This window comes from Saccopteryx leptura, chromosome 7, assembly GCF_036850995.1.
Source record: "Saccopteryx leptura isolate mSacLep1 chromosome 7, mSacLep1_pri_phased_curated, whole genome shotgun sequence".
Lineage (NCBI taxonomy): Eukaryota > Metazoa > Chordata > Mammalia > Chiroptera > Emballonuridae > Saccopteryx > Saccopteryx leptura.
In genome coordinates, this window is record NC_089509.1 from 58,545,157 (window position 1) to 58,563,521 (window position 18,365).

General features: G+C 42.8%; 1 protein-coding gene across 2 annotated transcripts in view; it reads left to right on the forward strand.

Moving 5' to 3' along the window:
- Window positions 1–13,307: 13,307 nt before the first annotated feature.
- Window positions 13,308–18,365, forward strand: part of PDK1 (pyruvate dehydrogenase kinase 1) — a 39,228-nt gene continuing 34,170 nt past the window's right edge. The window contains exons 1-2 of one of the 2 annotated variants that reach the window (XM_066346702.1): window positions 13,308–13,609; window positions 15,321–15,462. In XM_066346702.1, the coding sequence (XP_066202799.1) occupies window positions 13,414–13,609; window positions 15,321–15,462 (338 nt within the window). In that variant the 5' untranslated portion in view covers window positions 13,308–13,413. The remainder of the gene's footprint in view (window positions 13,610–15,320; window positions 15,463–18,365) is intronic. The other variant, XM_066346701.1, reaches the window with a different exon arrangement.

Here is an 18,365-nt window from a genome sequence, read left to right on the forward strand (position 1 = left end):
AAGGTTGTTTCTTAGTTCCCCTTTGGCTTTACTGCTCAGTTGATGCTCAGAAGATTATTTGATGGTTTATTCAAGGTATCTAAAAATTGGGAGGTGTCTGTGCATTGATTCATCTGCTTCAAAGACTTATGCCTGTGAAGGATGATAGGGTATCATTTAGCAACGATAACCATGGCATGAAAAAGGAAAGTTCTTATGGCTAAGTTGCTTTCTTGTTAGAACACATTTTGGATGTGAGAGCAAACAATCCAGCTATGACGTGTCATTATATTGACCACCAAGGACTGATTTAGCAGAATTGACTGGTCAGAAAAAATTTTTTTAACCAAAGGATTTTACATAGATTAAAGTGATTTTGTGAATCTCTCTAGCTGGGTTATAACAGTTTAATAATTGAAAATAAAGCATGTGTATAGTGCTCAGACAATCACATGCCCCACCTATCCTGAATACCTTTTCAATCTAAAATGTATTATCTTTCCAGTTTCCTACTATACTTGGTATTATATATTAAGTTTCAGCCTTCCTAATTCTTTGAAGATCGATAGGTGTCACTGCCCAAAGAAATGTGTGATTTGTACTTAATAACGAAGGGCCACAGTCCCATGGGTTTACCCAGATTAAATCTCTATAATAATGTATAATAATCACCATAACCATTAAGGATGCCAGTAGCTGTGGCTTGACTGGGGCAATGGCATAAATGTCCTGGGCTGCTGGTCATGGCCGCGCTTTACATGAGTCCTGTGATTCTACTTTCTCTCCCTCTCAAAAGACATACAGGAGTGTCTGCCCAGCAGTGATAACGGTATAGGGATATCCTCCTATCCATTTGCAAACATTGATACTTTGTTGGTTGCACATCACTTGCTACAACCTCATGAGTCATGCACAGTCGTGGCTTATGTTGTAGTTGAGAATATTCTAGAATGTGGGGTAGTTGTATGTGAGGAATGCTTCAAATTGTCCAGACCTGGGAAGTAAGCCTAAGACAGAATTCTACCCTAAATGAAACATCTTAATGAGAAACTAACCCACCAAAAGACAATGTGGGAACATAGACTAGAGTTGTTTTAAAGAAGGAAAAGAGTGAAAAGCTGTAGGTGTCTGGGTTCCCCGTAAGTACATCCTTGGTGCTAAGAAGGCAACGTGGAGAGTTATTGGATCAACTTGGATAGCATAAAGTGATTAAAGGCATTTTCTCGAGACCAGAGGATAGTGTCCAACCACTCTTGTGGCCCAACCACTTAGAGGGAAAGGTGAGGTTCAAAGTGGTGAAAAGGTGAACTTGTGAATGATTTCAAGAGTGGCTATTGTAAAGAAGGTCATCGGCATCTGTTCTAGGAGTTCCTGACTGGTCAAATGGCAAGTATTTTCTTTTTATACCTTAAAAAACAGGTTCTGCTGTTTCATAAAGGCATCTTATTCAGCTAAATGTGGGAGTGCTGTGTACTAGTGGCTGAAGCCGGTTCTGCAGAGGTGTTGCAACATACCCACCTAGGAGAAAGTTATAAAGGGGAAATCCTCTAAAGAAAAGTGAACTGTAAGATCCAAGTAAGAAAACTGGTTTAGCACAGTGCAAGGGTGGACAGGCGCTCACAAAGGGCAAAGCTCCCCAGGCAATGGTTGATTACACTGGAGTGAGTCAAATGCAGTTTTGCGTCAACAAAGTTTAAATGCCTCTATCTTGCCCTGGCCAGATTGCTCAGTTGGTTAGAGCAGTGGTTCCCCAGGCTGCGGACCGGTAGTGGTTTGTGGGCCATTTGGTACCAGTCTGTAGAGAAAGAATAAATAACTTACATTATTTCTGTTTTATTTATATTTAAGTTTGAACAATGTTTTATTTTTTTAAAAATGACCAGATTCCATCTGTTACATCTGTCTAAGACTTACTCTTGACGCTTGTCTCGGTCACATGATACATTTATCCGTCCCACCCTAAAGGTCAGTCTGTGAAAATAGTTTCTGACATTAAACCAGTCCGTGGCCCAAAAAAAGGTTGGGGACCACTGGGTTAGAGTATCATCCTCATATGCAAAGGTTATGGGTTCGATCCCCTGTCAGGGCATATACAGGAACAGATCAATGTTTCTGTCTGTCTCCCTATCTCTAAAATCAATAGATAAAAATGTAAACTTACATGCCTCAGTCTTCTCTTTGCCCTTGCCCTGGAACCATTCTGTCAGACTGCCTGTGCCAGGGTCATTCAAATGGGCAGAGACAGACCTGTTAGAGATTGGATAAAATTTCTCATACACCGTTCACTCTTCTAGAATATATCCACAGAAAATCGCAAATTACAGAGACAGTGTGCTGCTCTTATTTCCTCACGGCCCAGAGATGACTGTTCCATTCACCAATAACCAGTCGATTAGAGTGGCCTGTTAAGTCCTGTCATTGTGACATGGAGATTTAGACATGGTTTAATACTTTTTTCCCCAATGTCCAAGGATGGCATTAGGCTGTGGGGCTACACATTACAAATTACTTGCTCTGAACTTTCTGAGGAAGCTTATATTTAAAAGATGATACAAACAGGTGAATTCAGTTTATATAAGTAGCAAAATTCAAAACCTTACACTATAATGTCAATTCTTGACATATAAGATCAGTACCTGCTCTTATGTGGGTGGACCTTGCCTTTGGAACCAACACCATTCCCAGAAAAATTGGAATAGTTGTTCTAAACCTAAAAGACATTTTTAAAAATCCCAGTGCCCAGACTACATAGCAGACTGACTCGGGTGGGACCCAGACATTAGTGCTGTTTAAAGTCCCCAAGTGACTCTTACTGTGCAGCCAAGATTGAGAACTACTGTAGAGGTCGTCAGATGCCTTGAATATTCCCCCAAAGGGCTCCGCCCCCTGGGAATGCCCCTTGCTGCTGTGCTGCTTCTGCACCAGGAAGGAGCTGAAAATCGAGGTGCATTTGCCATAAGGGGGAAGCTCAAGTCAGACTGCATGGAGGTGAATTAGCCTCACCTCTTGGTATATAATCCTGGTGACTGACACATGGTGCCCCACTTCCTCCATTTGTAAAATAGGACTGATAACAGTACCCATCTCCTATGTCCTTGTAAGGAGTAAATGAGAAGATCTGGAAGTGATTATTAAATGTTAGCTATTTTTTATACTTACCATTGTTTAACATGTGGAGTCACAAAACATTGAACTAGGAAAGAAGCATGGAAATCTAGTTCTTTATTCCGCAGATGGGGAAACAGTTCAAGTTGTCACTGGAAACTTTTGTTTTCCTCTTCAAAGTCTATCATGATTTACTACTAGTCAGAGAGCTACAATCTGCAAGACTAAGTACCCTTAACTAACCAACTAACTAAAAATAAGTTACCCTAACGCTTAAATTTAAACTTCTTATCAATATAGACCATTCGTACAAGACTGACCGGTTTTCTATGTACAACTGTCTCAGCCCTTACCACAGCCATCTGCAGGTTCGCATTGGGGTCAGACCCAAAGTCAGTGTAGGCATCTTGAGGTTGCTATTTATTGATTCTTGATTTTTTTAAAAATTTAATATAAGTTAAGAAAATATTTTTTTAACCCTTTCTCAGTTCTTTACACACACAAGCAAGTCTTTGGTTCTTTAGTGGGAAGGCAAGCTGCGCATTTGTTCCTACCTTTGCTGCTGTGCAGAAGAGGAAGTGCTCACAGAGCCCATCTTGTGCTTGAGTTACATCGTGTATATTAGACCAAGACTTGTCATTGGAAGAACGGTTTTTAAAAACTCCCATTTCTCCTTCCTACATGTCTATTAAGGCAAAAAACAAAACCAAAACAAACAAACAAAGGTTCCCTAGGAAGATGGGAGCTATCTGATTCTAGTGTCATCAAATTGCTGACGGAGCTGAAGTTCTAGGGCATTTAGCTAACTGAGGAAGCCAGCCCTTGTTAGGAAGTCACAATAATCCACAGAGTGGTTGAAAGCAGTCCTCCTCACACTTGAACCTGCCTAAGACCCACCTGGGGAACTTGTTAAGATACAGGTTCTGATGCAGGCAGTCTGGGATAGAGCCTGTGGGTCTACAGTTCCAACAAGCTCCAGGTATTGCAGTGCTGCTGGTCTATGGATTACATTTTGGGTCGCACGGATCTTTGGAGTCAACCTTCATTCCAGTCACTGCTCTGCCAGTTTCAACTTGTGTGACCCTAGGCAAGTTTACTAAGCCCTAATGGTTTAACTTCCTCATCTGTAAAATGGTACAGGGAATAACTAGGATTATAACCTAGGCTTCCAGAGACTAGATCTCATCCTCTCACTTCTATACAACTTCCAACCTCCTAACATCCTCAAACATAATAAAGGGCAATTAGGCACATTTTAGTCTTTAAACTAAATGACATTAGCCTTAGGCTACTGTGTGGACCATGCCTTCCAGATACCTGTCCTGCTAGAAACAAAAGCCCAGTACAGTGAATACTATTCCAACTGAATGAGGAACAACAGTCCCAGTAGTTGGCTCACAGAAGCAGTGATATGTCGATCTGGTCATAGTCATATTATTCCTTGCGCATATTATTGGGGCGCAATAAAGGCCCTCCTAAATATCTCACAATGGGATATTGGGTTAGCTTTGTTAAAAAAACAAAACTCACAAGCCCCAAATGGCATCACTTGTGCTAAAGTCCATAATATCAAACCTAGATTTAACACCTGATTTACTGTAGTTTCAATCTTTACCAAAAATGTAATCCTAATCAATCAGTCTACAATTTTCTGGTCAAAACCAGTAAGATGATCTATCATATAGACCCTCTCTATTTCCCTACAGAAAGAAGAGGCAATATGCATACTAAAACCCTTGCCATTCCCCTCCCCCAGGACATGTCCTGGTGGTCTATAAGTAGTCAGGCAACACTTAAGGAGATACATTCTGAGAAATGACTTGGTCGGTGACTTTATCATTGTGCAAACATCATCGAATGTATTAACACAAACTAGATGGTATAGCCTACTACACGTCTAGGCTATATTATTGCTTTTAGGCTGCAAAACCTGTACAGCATGTTACTGTACAAAACACCACGAGATTAAATCAAGCACAAGAGAAAATTACGTCATCAAGAGGTGCAGTAAACATGAAGTGTATGAGGGTGTTGCAGGCACACTGTTTCACAGCAAACGTTTTTTTGTAAGTAGAAGAGTGCACTCTAAAATAATGATAAAAAGTGTAGTATAATAAATACATAAACCAGTAACAGTCATTTATTATCATTGAGTATTATGTACTGTCCATAATTGTATGTGCTATGCTTTTATATGACTGGAAGCACGGTAGGTTTATTTACACCAGCATCACACAAGCACATGAGTAATGTGTTGCTCTATGACGTTACTAGGTCTTAGGCAATAGGAATTTTTCAACCCCATTATAATTTTATGGGACCACTCCCATATAGGCTGTTGACTGAAACATCCTTATGCAGTGCATGACTGCAATCCTTTCTTTTGCTAACTCTCCTGTCACACACTCTTCTTCCTATGGAAACCTTCATTTACAACCCCTTGGAGCACACTTCGAATTGCTAGGTGGGGGGTTGCCTGATTCATGAATCACTTAATAAAGCTAATTAGATCTTCAAATTTACTCAGTTGTATTTTGTTCTTTAATAAGCTGAATTATGAGTGAATGAAGGCCAACAAGTTTAGGGTATTTTTGTTTTGTTCTTTAAATGACGGAAGGTTGATTTTTGAGACTCATTGTGGGAAAGGTCACATTAATACCTTTTCTCTTAGGGCAGCCGTTCTCAACCTGTGGGTCACGACCCCGGCGGGGGTCGAACGACCAAAACACAGGGGTCTCTTAAAGCCATCGGAATCCCGCCGGGGGTCGCGACCCACAGGTTGAGAACTGCTGTCTTAGGGCATCTGAAGGTGTTAATCTGACTAGCCTTTGCTGACCTCCTCAGTAAAGTAGCTTCCATACCACACACGCACCATAAACACAAGCTATTGCTGTTTTATTATCTTTATAGCCTTAGCCCTCCCTGACATCTTATTATTTCTTATTATTTGTTTCTTCATCTTAGAAGCCCCATGAGAGCAGGGGCCTGACTTGTCCACTGCTGTCTGTCCAAAGCCTAAAATGGTGTTTTGTCTAGCACATTGCATTTCTAAAGTGACATTTAAGGAATGAACGAATCCCAGAAGTAGGCAGCTAAGAGCCTAACAAGAAATGAAATGGGAGAAATAAAGGGAAATTGGTGGTGAAAGTAGAAATTCACACTTCCCCACCCCGACAAACTTTTAAAAAGGGAACTTGAACTCCGCTAATAGAATGTATTAATTCAGACATCAGCAAAAGACTTCTAGACTCTCAGAGACCGAGGCTCAAATCACTAATTCCAGTTTGTCCGAGTTCTATTCCAGTCTATATGTTCTGAAAGGTTTGCACCCTCAGAGTTCCTCTCAGCAGTTTCCCCACTTAGGCTCCTCTTGTGCAATCGCTGTCCCCACTGGCTCCAATTCTCAAAAAAATAAAAAATAAAAAAATGCAAAATTCATTCTTTTCACCAACTTGCAGAAAGCCATTAAAGATCCAGTCTCAACAGTCTCTTTTTTTTTTAGGAAACTTTACTGAAGGTTACAGGGAGAGCTCTCTTCATGAAACAGCTTTGCAATCTCCCCCACCTCCCCTTCCCCTTTGTTTGGCCAAGTGAATTCCTCCCCTGGCTTCCTGCAGAGCGGTTCCTTAAGCTTTCCTGGGGGGTGTGTGGGGGTGTGTGTGGGGGTCTCTCAACCTCAGCAGCGTGTCGAAGTACAGTACTTATTCCAGATAAACAACGTTGTTTTCCCTAAAACAAGTCCTGGTAAATAGGATGGCCTCCACGTCATCACACGAGTAATAACTCAAATGGCAGTACTCCTTAAAGAAAGAAGGCAAATGTGTGCGGGGGAAACTCTTGCTTCAGTGGAATACAATGTACTGTTTTTGTTTTTATTTGTTGTTACATTTGACTTTCAGTTAATGCATTGTTTAGAGCACAGCTTTCAACAGCTTTCCAGGGTATCTGATTCTGATACATTATCTTTGAAGTACTTATAACTATAAATTGCAGATAACTGATAATACAACAAATTATTATTGCCTATATCCATGCAAATACTGCCAGGTGAAGGGTTCCTGATTCCTAAGGGGGGAAAGCCAGTTTTATAGCCTGGTGGACAAATGAGTTTGTAAAATTTGTATTTTTTGTTTGCTCACTTTTATTGTTAAAAACTGGCGCTGAGCAGCCACGTGTGTGCTTGCCCTCAGAGCAGGGCAGTTGATTGCAAATTGTGGATAGAGTTCCTGCTTGGGAGGGGCCCCTGTTTTGCCGTTTGCTGGAGGAGGGGTCTTTGTGGGCCCAGGCAGTTTTGTAGGGAGAGCTGAAAGAATGCAGTGCTGAATAAGAAGCCAGTTTCTGCAGACAGAAGGTGGGCAGATGGGAAACCAGAGCTGAGGGGCTTTGCGAGCTCCACTGAGACTGGTGGGGCCTTTGATTCCAGGAGGAACCCGAGAAGATTCTCCTGGTTGTGGAACCAGAGAATGTGTCTGAGGAGCCACTGAGACACTTCACCCGCAGGTGTTGTAAAGTACCAAAAGCTACAGAATTAATATTAATATTTTGGGAGGCTTGAAAAACATTTTATTAATTTCGGTTAAGGTGTGCAGAGAAATTATGAGAATAGTCTCTGTTCTGTGTGATTGGCATAACCAGGATGGCCCTTGGCATTGTATTGTAAATGCAAAAGGAAGGAAAACATGGATCCCCAGACATTCCACCACACCTGTGGGGAAAGGGGTGAATGGCTAGCCAAGTGCAGGGAGAGAAAAGCCAAAATAAACCTTTTCTCATAGCAATGAGCCATTTGCGGGCATTTGTCCCCAACGAAACTACCTCTCCTATGTAAATGCGTGTGGTTAACACGTGTGACTCTGGACAGAGAAATAGCAAATGAACACTAAATAATATGGGAATGCCTTTTAATATGTAAAAAGATATCTTTCTGCCATTGTGTTGACTTGTAAATTTTGTTTTCTCCAAAATAATGTATGGCTTGCAAATTGAACGTGGTCCTATCATGTTAAAGGACATATGACTATAACCAATAGTGGTAAGGGGCTCCTAATTGCAATTTTTGCTTCTGTACTTCCCACTTACAAAACTATAAAAACTAAGTAGAACAAAGGGCCGGCGCGCTCTCCCTCAGACAACTGTTGGAGTTTGCCGCCGCTTGGCCAAACTAGACAATAAAGCTTTGATGTGTAAACGACGGACCTTGTTCCTGTCTTCAATGTTTCGGGTCCCTCCGAATTAGGCTTAACAATGTCAGGGTTTTGGGAGCTCTGAATGAAAGGGAAGTGTTTTCCCTGCGTGTTTGCTCTTCCACCAGTGCGAGACTTTAATAAGGAACGGCCCACCATTTTTTGGCTCCACTGTTTCTTTACAGTCTGCCCGAATCCAAGGAGAACCTGCACGTGAATGGCCACAACAGCAGCAGCCACTGGCCATACATAGCCCTTTTCAAAATAATTTATGTAATCCTGTATTTTTGTACATCTCCTTTGAACAGGTTGTAACATCAGTTCTGGTTCCATCTAATTAATTTTTTAAAATTGAATTTCTTGGAACATAGGTTTCAGGTGTGCAACTCAACATCATCTGCACACTGCATCGGGCACCCATCACCCCAAGCCAAGTCTCTTTTGTCCCCATTTCCTACCCCCTTTGTCCCACCTCTCCCCACTCCCCACCCCTCTCTAATTAACTTCATTGAATTTTGGCGTGTTCATTTTTTTTTCAGTTTTATTGAGATATAATTGACAAAGTTATATTTGAAGTTTACATGATGATGATGTGGGCCGTTTCCGTAGTGTAGTGGTTATCACGTTCGCCTCACACATGATGATAATGTGTTCATTTTATAGCTGCACGAGAGTCATGATTATAACTCTTTTTGAAAACTGTATTTCTAATGTATCAGTCAGGGTTCTGGGACAGGAAATGAGAGCACCATCAAGGGGAAATTGCAGAGTGAAAGAACTATTTGCAGAGGTGTAGACAGAGGTAAGCAGCTAAGGACGGTGAGAACCCCCAGTTAACAACTAAGAAAAAGTAGCACTGCTTCTAAGGCTCATTGGTCAGAGGAGGGAGCTGTGGCCATACTTAAGAAAGACACAACTCCTGGCCTGGCAGGAAGGGGGCAGGGGAGTCAAAATCATGACTTCTTTTCCTTTTGTTCTCTAGTTATAGAACAAAAAGAGTTCATCCACCCAGTGCTAGGGGAGCCAAACACTGCACACAGAACTGCAGTGGAGAAGTACCGGCTATTTTGTTCACGAACGGCACCAGGAGAATGGGAAGCAAGAGCTCAAACTCTCCACTGCCATGTGGGTAACACGTTACTTAGGGCAAAATCACAAGACCTCGTGGGTTAGGGGTTCAGGGTTGTGCTGGGAGCTGATTGGTTGGAGGTGAGGTAAGGGATAATGAATCATTTCTTCAGATCTTATGGACAGCTCTGAGCTCTTTTCTGGCGTTCCTCTGCAGATCTCAGAAAGTCAAGGGGTTGTTCCACCTGAGGGGCTCAAAAACGGAAACACTTCGGTGACGGAAGAACGGAAAAAGCAATGGAAAAAAAGCTAGACTATGTCACCCTGTCTCCATTACCTTCTGCTTTTATGGGACTCAGAGTGAGACTGAGGCTCCTTATGACTGATTAAATTTAGTTTTAAATCCTAGCTCTAGAAATCATATCCTTCTCTCTATGTATGTACCCCTCAGAGACCTAGCCTTTCTCCGGGATAAGCAGCAACCCCTGAGTAACTTAGGTCAAGATGTTATCTTTAGCCTGCCAAATGGTCTGTAAACTGGGTAGCCATTAATTAGGTCCCAGCTACTGTCTTCTGCTGCCTCAGGAGACAGGGTAACAGTCTTGTTTTCCACTCCTTTTTCCATTCTTCAGTCAAATCAGCCCAACATGAATCATAAATTCTCAGTAAATTTGGAGGATCTAGCCCAAGTATGCTACATATAAACATTTTTATTGTCATAGCATATCATTATACTTTATAGCTATATAGTTAAATATAGATATAATCTAACCCCTCAGCAAGGTGTATATAAAAGAGATACCCCCCCCCCCCCCAAAAAAAAAGATACCACCCTTTGATTGTTTTCTCTGCATGGTCGTATGTCTGTACTGCTTACGGTATCTTAACAACCACCATGGTAACAGATACTCCCCCAAAGTCTATATACTCTTCAGCTTCTGGGCCCTAAGGTTTTGATCAAGAAACAAAAAGTTGATGTCATTTTATGTGTTCTCACATACTCATTCCCTGTATATTGGGTGGAAGCTTGTGACTGTATTTTGGAGAAAAGGAAATACATGTTATAAAACAGTTGGACTGGTTTCTAGGAGACTAACCTTGCTAAAATAAACCTCAAGGTTTCTGCTGGGCTTTTGTGCTTTCACATAGGTTAATGTTTAGCTGACTACCACGATATGCTCAGGTGGGAAGTAGATAGGGTTGCTCAGAAGTTGCAGGAGCTAATACTATGCCTCATGGTGTAAGAAGAATCTGGATCTCAGAAAGTGGTCTAGAAGGAAGAAAAGAAGGAGGAAGCCACCATGAAGGAAGGCTGGAAGAGAATGTGGAAATGGTTGGATGAATTTAAGGATGTCTACTAATCAATTTCAAATTGTTTTCTCTAAAACCTTTGGTAAAGTTGGCTTCAGGCCAAACATGTGAGTGGATCTGATAAAATCCTAATAAAGAAATAATTTTTGAAAATAGCAATAATGATAAAAAATAGATTCCATTTATTGAGCAACTCCAGTACGTCCTGGGCATGGTGCTAACACGGATAGCTATACCATCACCGAGAGAGAGAGAGAGAGAGAGAGAGAGAGAGAGAGAGAGAGAGAGAGAGAGAGAGATTATCCTCCCTTTTTAGGTGAGAAGACTGAGGACCAAAGAGTTTAAGTAACTCACTCAAGGTCACATAGCCAGTACATAGGAAGGCCAAGATTTGAAGTCAGAACCCAGGCTCTTTTCTTTATACTACACTGCTCCCCCATAATCCTCTCTGCACTGTCCTTACAAAGCTGTTGTTTAGACTAACAGTCATTGACAAGAACCCCCTCCTCCTCTAAGGTTGCCCATTTCGTAGTACAAGGGCTATAACTTTTGAAAGTTTTTCCATGTGTGAGTCTGCCTCCCTAGTTTCCACCCACAAGTCCTCCATCTGCTGTCCGAGCCACTAAGAACAAACCTAATCATTCTTTCAGAGCAGGCTCTCTAATATTTGAAGATATAGTATAAAATTCTACCATGTTGGCCCCTACAGTATATGCTTTGTAAGAGCAGGCATATCTGAAAGGGATCCTATCTGAATTGCATGTGGCTTTATTCCCAACAATGTAGACCATTACTTAGTAATAACTTAGTACATTAGTAGGCTTTAAACAAATATTCATAGAGTGGCGGAAGGCCAGCCAGATTGGGAAGGTACAGAGTATGGGTTAGTGGGGCAGCAAGCATATAAATGAGATAACCCTCACCCCCATTACTTTCTCCACATGGTCTTAGGTTTATACTGCTTCTTCTAAGATATATTTTTTAAAGATTTTATTTATTAATTTTACAGGGAGTGGAGGGTGGGGGCAGAAGTAGTTGCTTCATTCTAGCTGTTCATTGGTTGAATTTCATGGATCAGCACCAGTGACCTCAGAGTTCCAGGCCTGCGCTCCATCCACTGCATCACCACAGGCCAGACCTTCTAGATTTTTTTTGTGTGTGTGACAGAGACAGAGAGAGGGACAGGCAGGGACAGAGAGACAGGAAGGGAGAGAGATGAGAAGCATCAATTCTTTGTTGCAGCACCTTAGTAGTTGTTCATTGATTGCTTTCTCATCTGTGCCTTGACGGGGGTGGATGTGGTGGCTACAGCAGAGCGAGTGACCCCTTGCTCAAGCCAGCAACCTTGGGCTCAAGCTGGTGAGCCTTGCTCAAATCAGACGAGCCTGCACTCAAGCCGGCGACCTCAGGGTTTTAAACCTGGGTCCTCTGCATCCCAGTCCAACACTCTATCTACTGTGCCACGGCCTGGTCAGGCTAAGATATTTTTATCAAAGCTTTAACCATCATCTGATGTTAACAGATACTAGAAAAAACAGAGCACCACTTTCAGAGACTTTTAATTTCAGCTTCACCCCATCACCCCAATCACGTACCCTTGTTTCTAGGTGGTTGATATTCTTCAAGCTAAACTTGTGGGACTAATATACCCTAAAAAGAGACCCTCGTGTAATTCTTATACATATATTTTTATACAACTCATGATCTGACCACCATGAAGAATTGTTATTCTATACTGTGTGTGTGTGTGTGTGTGTGTGTGTGTGTGTGTGTGTGTGTGATGGCAGCCATTCCAAAGCAACTGCATTGTTTGTTTTACTGGTTAAATAAGTGGAACAACAAATCAGTGTACGTCTATGTCTCTCACTTTCTCTCTCTCTTCTTTTTTAGATTTTATTTGTTGATTTTAGGGACAGAGAGAGAAAGGCAGAGGGGAGGGAATAGTGGGAAACATCAACTCGAAGTTGCTTCTTCTATGTGCCATGACCTGGTAAACCGCGACCTCAGCATTCCAGGTTGACGCTTCATCCACTGCGCCACCACAGCTCAGGCTCTCTCTCTCTCTCTCTCTCTCCTTTCTCTCTCCTCTCTCTCTCTCTTTCCTCTCTCTCTCTCTCTCTCTCTCTCTCTCCTCTCTCTCTCTCTTTCCTCTCTCTCTCTCTCTCTCTCTCTCCTCTCTCTCTCTCTCTCCTCTCTCTCTCTCTCTCTCTTTCTCAAATTAGAAAAAGCAATTAAAAAAAATTTTTTTTAAATGTCAGGCTTGCATCACAGAAAGAAGAGTTTCTGGAACGTGCTGGCAGCAGAACCCCGCGGTGTTGGGATGCCGAGCGCAGGCCCGTCCTCGAGGCTTCTGGGTGCGGAAGCAGGACGGTGAGTGTCTCCCAGGCCGGCGTGGGAAGCGGGGTGCCCCGCACCGCCAGCGCCTCTGGGCGGCCACGGCCCCCGCAGGCTTTCGGGCAGGCGGCTGCGACCCGCCCGCCCCCAACTGGGGAGGCCGCCCCGCGTCTTCCTTGCAGCGCGAGCGGCTCCGCCCCGCGGCGCTGGGCCCGGACATTGGCTCCCGGGCGGCCCCGCGCGCTCCCCGCCTCCCTCCCGCGCTGGATCCGGACCAGCGGCGCCGGGGGCGCGGCGGCCGCGGCGCTGACAGTCGCTGACAGGTTCCCCGCCCCCGCGGCTCGCCACGTCCCTCACGTACAGCGCGGCCGCCGAACGGCCCCCCGGCGCGCCGGCTCCGGCTCCGGCTCCGGCTCCTCCGGCGGGGCTCGGCATGAGGCTGGCGCGGCTGCTGCGCGGAGCCGCCTCGGCCGGCCCGGGGCCGCTCGCCGCCCGCCCCAGCGCCGGCCGCAGCCTCAGCTCGCACTCGGGCTCCGGCCCGGCTCCCGAACGCGGTGTCCCGGGCCAGGTGGACTTCTACGCACGCTTCTCGCCGTCCCCGCTCTCCATGAAGCAGTTCCTGGACTTCGGTGAGTGCGGCCCGGCCCGGCCCGGCGCGGCCCTCGGGCCTTTGTGCGAGCCCCCCGCCCCGGCGCCGTCGGAGCTCCCCCTCCCTCGCGGCTGCTGCTGAAGCCGGGGCTCCGGCAGGCCGTGTCCCCAGGGGGGGCGTGCGCCTTTCTTCTGCGTGCTGTTGAAAGACCGGAAGGGCCGCGGGCGGAACGACCGCCTGCCCGCAGCGCACGTGTGCGGTCCGCCCAGGCGGCCAGGCCCCTGCCCGGGAGCGGGAGGCAGCGGGAGGACACCTCCGGGAGTCGAGGACTGCTGCTTAAATGCCCTGTTTCGTAGGACGATTGCATAAAATTGGCGTGACGATAGGGGAAGCAAGGTATAACTGGCCCAGTGTTTCACAGAGTGTTTTTCTTGTCCCGGGCTTGAGTGTTTCCCACCAATAGAACATCTAATCAGCAGAGAAGTCTTGAGCACGTGTAAAGTTCATGAGTACAAGATGCTGAGGTTTACCACATCTCACCCCTGTGGAAGCGGCTATACACTTTTTCTCTGATGGGTGCTGGGTTTTTTTGGTGGTTGTTTTTTCTAGAAAGGATGCAACACATTACAGAGGAATTGCAAAGTTAGGCATTTAACTTTGACTTCTTATATGGGGGCGCTGAGGGGAAAAGGGAAAACTCAATAAACTCCAATGAAGTCATAAAATTTAAGTAGAAAACGTCTTCTGCTTTCTGTTAGGTCACTAACGAATCACTAGTGGGCTTGAAAGATACCAGCGTGGCCGGCAACTTTCTCTTAAAATTGTGGTTTACAGTGACAAATTTTTTTGGCTCAAGCCCTTGGTTTTTTATTTTACTTTAAAATTACTCTAGTGTGATTAAGGGGTGAATTTGGCCTTGTTCACAAGTATGCCCTTCAACTTTCGCAAGAGAATGTTTTTCCTTCAATACTATAATTCCTGGTGTTGACAGTCTAATTTTTGCTTCGGCTGTCTCTTGCTGAAGCAGCAAGATTAAATTAGTGTGTTTAAAATGCATTGCTGAAATAATGTGACTTTCAGTTTAACTTCAAATGGAACTGCTTGCTAGAAGATGTTCTGCAACTATTCTGCTTAAGGTCCTGATATATAGGAGTGGCTGCTTTCCAGGAATTAGACAATTAAAGAGGACCTGCAGGGGGAGACAATGAAGGACGGTTGCCAAACGGGCATTGGTTACTTTTTGCTTTTTGTTGCCTGAAAGCCCTTCTCTACCATTTACTCTTCGGTTATGGTGATTAGTATAGGGGTTTTCATGCACATGACAAAATGTCTGTTTCTTAGGTATTCATGTCTTATAAACAGACTTAGGAAACATGTTCTGATGGCAGCAACAGTTTATAAAGGGTAGGGTTTGCAGGTTCTGTTAATTAGAGGCCTTACCTTGCTCAGACTTGGTTGGGTCGCCTCAGTTCTAAGACTGGAGATTACAGTAAGGGTGCAAGTAATGGAGACAGAAAAGTTTCTTCATTGCTCTACAAAGCGATTGTGTCAGGAGTTAGAATGTTATTCAGGATGCCATAGAGACTGGGTTATCTCATCCCTTGCCTCTCTTCCTTACTTCAATTGCAATTATGGTGACTGCTTGTGTGATGTTTCAGGCTAAATAACTCCCTCTGTGTTTCTCCCTGCCTTTTGGCTTGTGCTGCCTTTTGGCTTCCACTTACTGCTGTTCCCACTGTGTCCGGTTTCAGGATCTGTGAATGCTTGTGAAAAGACCTCATTTATGTTTCTGCGGCAAGAGTTGCCTGTTAGATTGGCAAATATAATGAAAGAAATAAGTCTTCTTCCAGATAATCTTCTCAGGACGCCATCAGTTCAATTGGTACAAAGCTGGTAAGATTCCTGTGTTTTCCATTTTGAGGGAGGTGTAGACTAAACTCAAGGTTAAGGCAAATCCTTTTTTACTTTTTAGTGGAATCTTAAGGTGTTCGCAGCATTCCAGTCCTTTTTTTGGATGCATCTGGGCTTAGCCTCAGTCCCGGATTCTGCCACTCCTTAGTTTTGAGAACAATCAGAACTGCACAGGAACGCAGGCACCAAATTTAAGACTTGTGTTATTAAATCTGCAGGGATGTTATGTTATAATAATACCTACCGTTGGTTGAAGTGAAGGATTTATGCACAGTACCCTTAATCCTTTTCCAGAACCCTGCCCCCTAGGCGTTATTATGTCCATTTTACAGATGAGGAAACAGGTTCCAGCAGGTTAAGTTTTTTACCTAAGGCAGTGCCACTCATACTGGAGCTGGGGTTCAAATCCAGATTTTTCTGTTTCTACTATTACCATGCTGGAGTTGAAAGATGAAAAGTATTAAAGAACATATTTTTTTTATAAACTGAATTGATTTTATTGAAGTATGTATTTATAAGTCATGACAGTTAAAACTTTTATCATTTTAAAACGGAAATTATTGGAATCGTGTAGAAACTGATCTCTTCTAAAAATTGACAGTAGAGGTATGAAGGGTGGCCATATGTGGCCACCTATATATAGCCTTCCTTGTTAATATTAATAGTGTTACTCTCAATTACTGTACATTTCAAACAAGAGTCTGTTGGAGTTCAGTTTTAAATGGAAAAAATTTAGCTGTAAGACATTTCCCTATTATGATTCATGGATAGCCTTGCTTTTCTTTTGTAAGCATGATAGTTTATGCAAGAAGCTGATCTAACATGATTTTAAATAAGTGAAAGCAGTATAACTGCTATATACAGCTGACCCTTGAACAACATGGGGTTGAACTGGGTGGGTCCACTTACACATGGATGTTTTTCAATAAATGCAATAAGTTTTCCTTATGCTTTTCTAAACATTTTCTTTTCTCTAGCCTATTTTACTGTAAGAATGAAGTATTTAATACATATGACATACTGTTTATGTTATTGGTAAGGTTTCCTGGTCAACAGTAGGCTATTAGTATTAATTTGGGGGGGAGTCATAAGTTACACGTGGATTTTTGACTGGGGTGCAAGGGTTGGAAATTGGTGCTCCTAACTCCCCAGTTGTTTGAGGGCCAGCTGTATATGATGACAGGCACTGTGTAGTCCGAGGGTGGAACAGTTATAAATGTTAAGTGACATTTGTTTAGGAACTACGATGGAATGTAAAGGAGAACATAATTTTCTCTGGAAGCTTATTCAATTTTTTTTAGCTTTTCATTAAAAATTTTATATGCTGCATTTTTTTTTATACTTGATCTTAGCCAAAAGCCAAGAAGCAATGCATTTTATTTAATTATTTATTTGTTTGCTCATGAGAGAGAGAGAGAGATGATGCAGACAGGGACAGCCAGATAGGAAGAGAGATGAGAAGCATCAGCTCATAGTTGCAGCGCTTTAGTTGTTCATTGATTATTTTCTCGTATGTGCCTTGATGTGGGCGGGACTCCAACCAAGCCAGCGACCTTGGGGTCATGTCTATGATCCCACCACACTCAAGCCAACAACCCTGTGCCCAAGCTGGTGAGCCTGCTCTCAAGCCTGCAAACTTGGGTTTTCGAACCTGGCTTCTCACTGTTCCAGACTGACACTTTATCCACTGCGCCACTGCCTGGTCAGGCATGACTCATTTTATTTTATATAAACAATTTTTAAATTGATTTTAGAGAGAGGAAGGGAAAGAGAGAGAAAAAGAAACATTGATTTGTTGTTCCACTTATTTATGCATTCATTGGTTGATTCTCATATGTGCCCTGAGGATTGAACCCACAACCTTGGCATAATGGAATGACACTCTCACCAACTGAGCTTCCTGGCCAGGGCCATGTGCTACATTTTAAAATCTTATCTGTGCCTTAAATGTAAGTAATCGAATTTCTTTTGAATAAAGAGCTATTTTTCTTGCTAATGAAGAGAAGATTAATGGTTAAAGCGAAACAGTAAATAACAGAATCACTTGACTTTGGAATGTAGAGAGGCAAATTGCTTGTCAGCAATGGCTTTCCAAACCAACATATGGATTTACAGATCTTTAAAACACTTGGTTGCCCTGGACACCTGCTGCGTTAAGGCTGTTAAGCAGACCTTACACTCTTGAAGGTCATTGAGTGGTAGCAGGTGATTTTGTTTCTGGCTCTTGCACTGCCATTGTGCTTGGTGCCATGACCTTGAGAAAGTCATTTGGCTTTCTTTATTTTTCTCCTTCCTTAACAGGTGATTTGCCAACTTGAGTTGTTAGATAGATTAAAACCTATATTTTAGGAAAAAATAAAATAAACAAAAAACACCTGGAAACTGTATAATTTTACCCCAATATATTCAATACAAGGAAAAAATAAAATAAAAAGCACCTGAAACCTATGTAATTTTACCCCAGTAAATTCAATAAAAAGGCAAAAATAAAATAAAGTCTGTATTTTTATGACTTTTGTGTTTTTGTTCAATTCTGTTTAAAAGAACTATGTAGTGTAGATTGTAGTCTTTCAAAAATATTTGTTGATTTGACATAACCATCTAAAATTAAGGTTTAAAGTGCAGCATTTTAGTTAGACTCTTAGGCTTAGGTAGGCTGGGCTCTACATTTAACAGAGACTCAGCCAAGTTAGTCATTTACCCATGATCATGTAGGTATTGGAGACAGATGCAGTTCTCACAACAGCTATTATTTATACTGTAGAAGGCAGTGGTAAATATAAGAAACTTCAGAGCTATTTTAGAGTGTAGAAGTTAAAAAAAGAATTCTTCAGTCAATTCTTCAGTCAAATTTTACCTATGCGTTTAGGAGAAAACGTGCACTT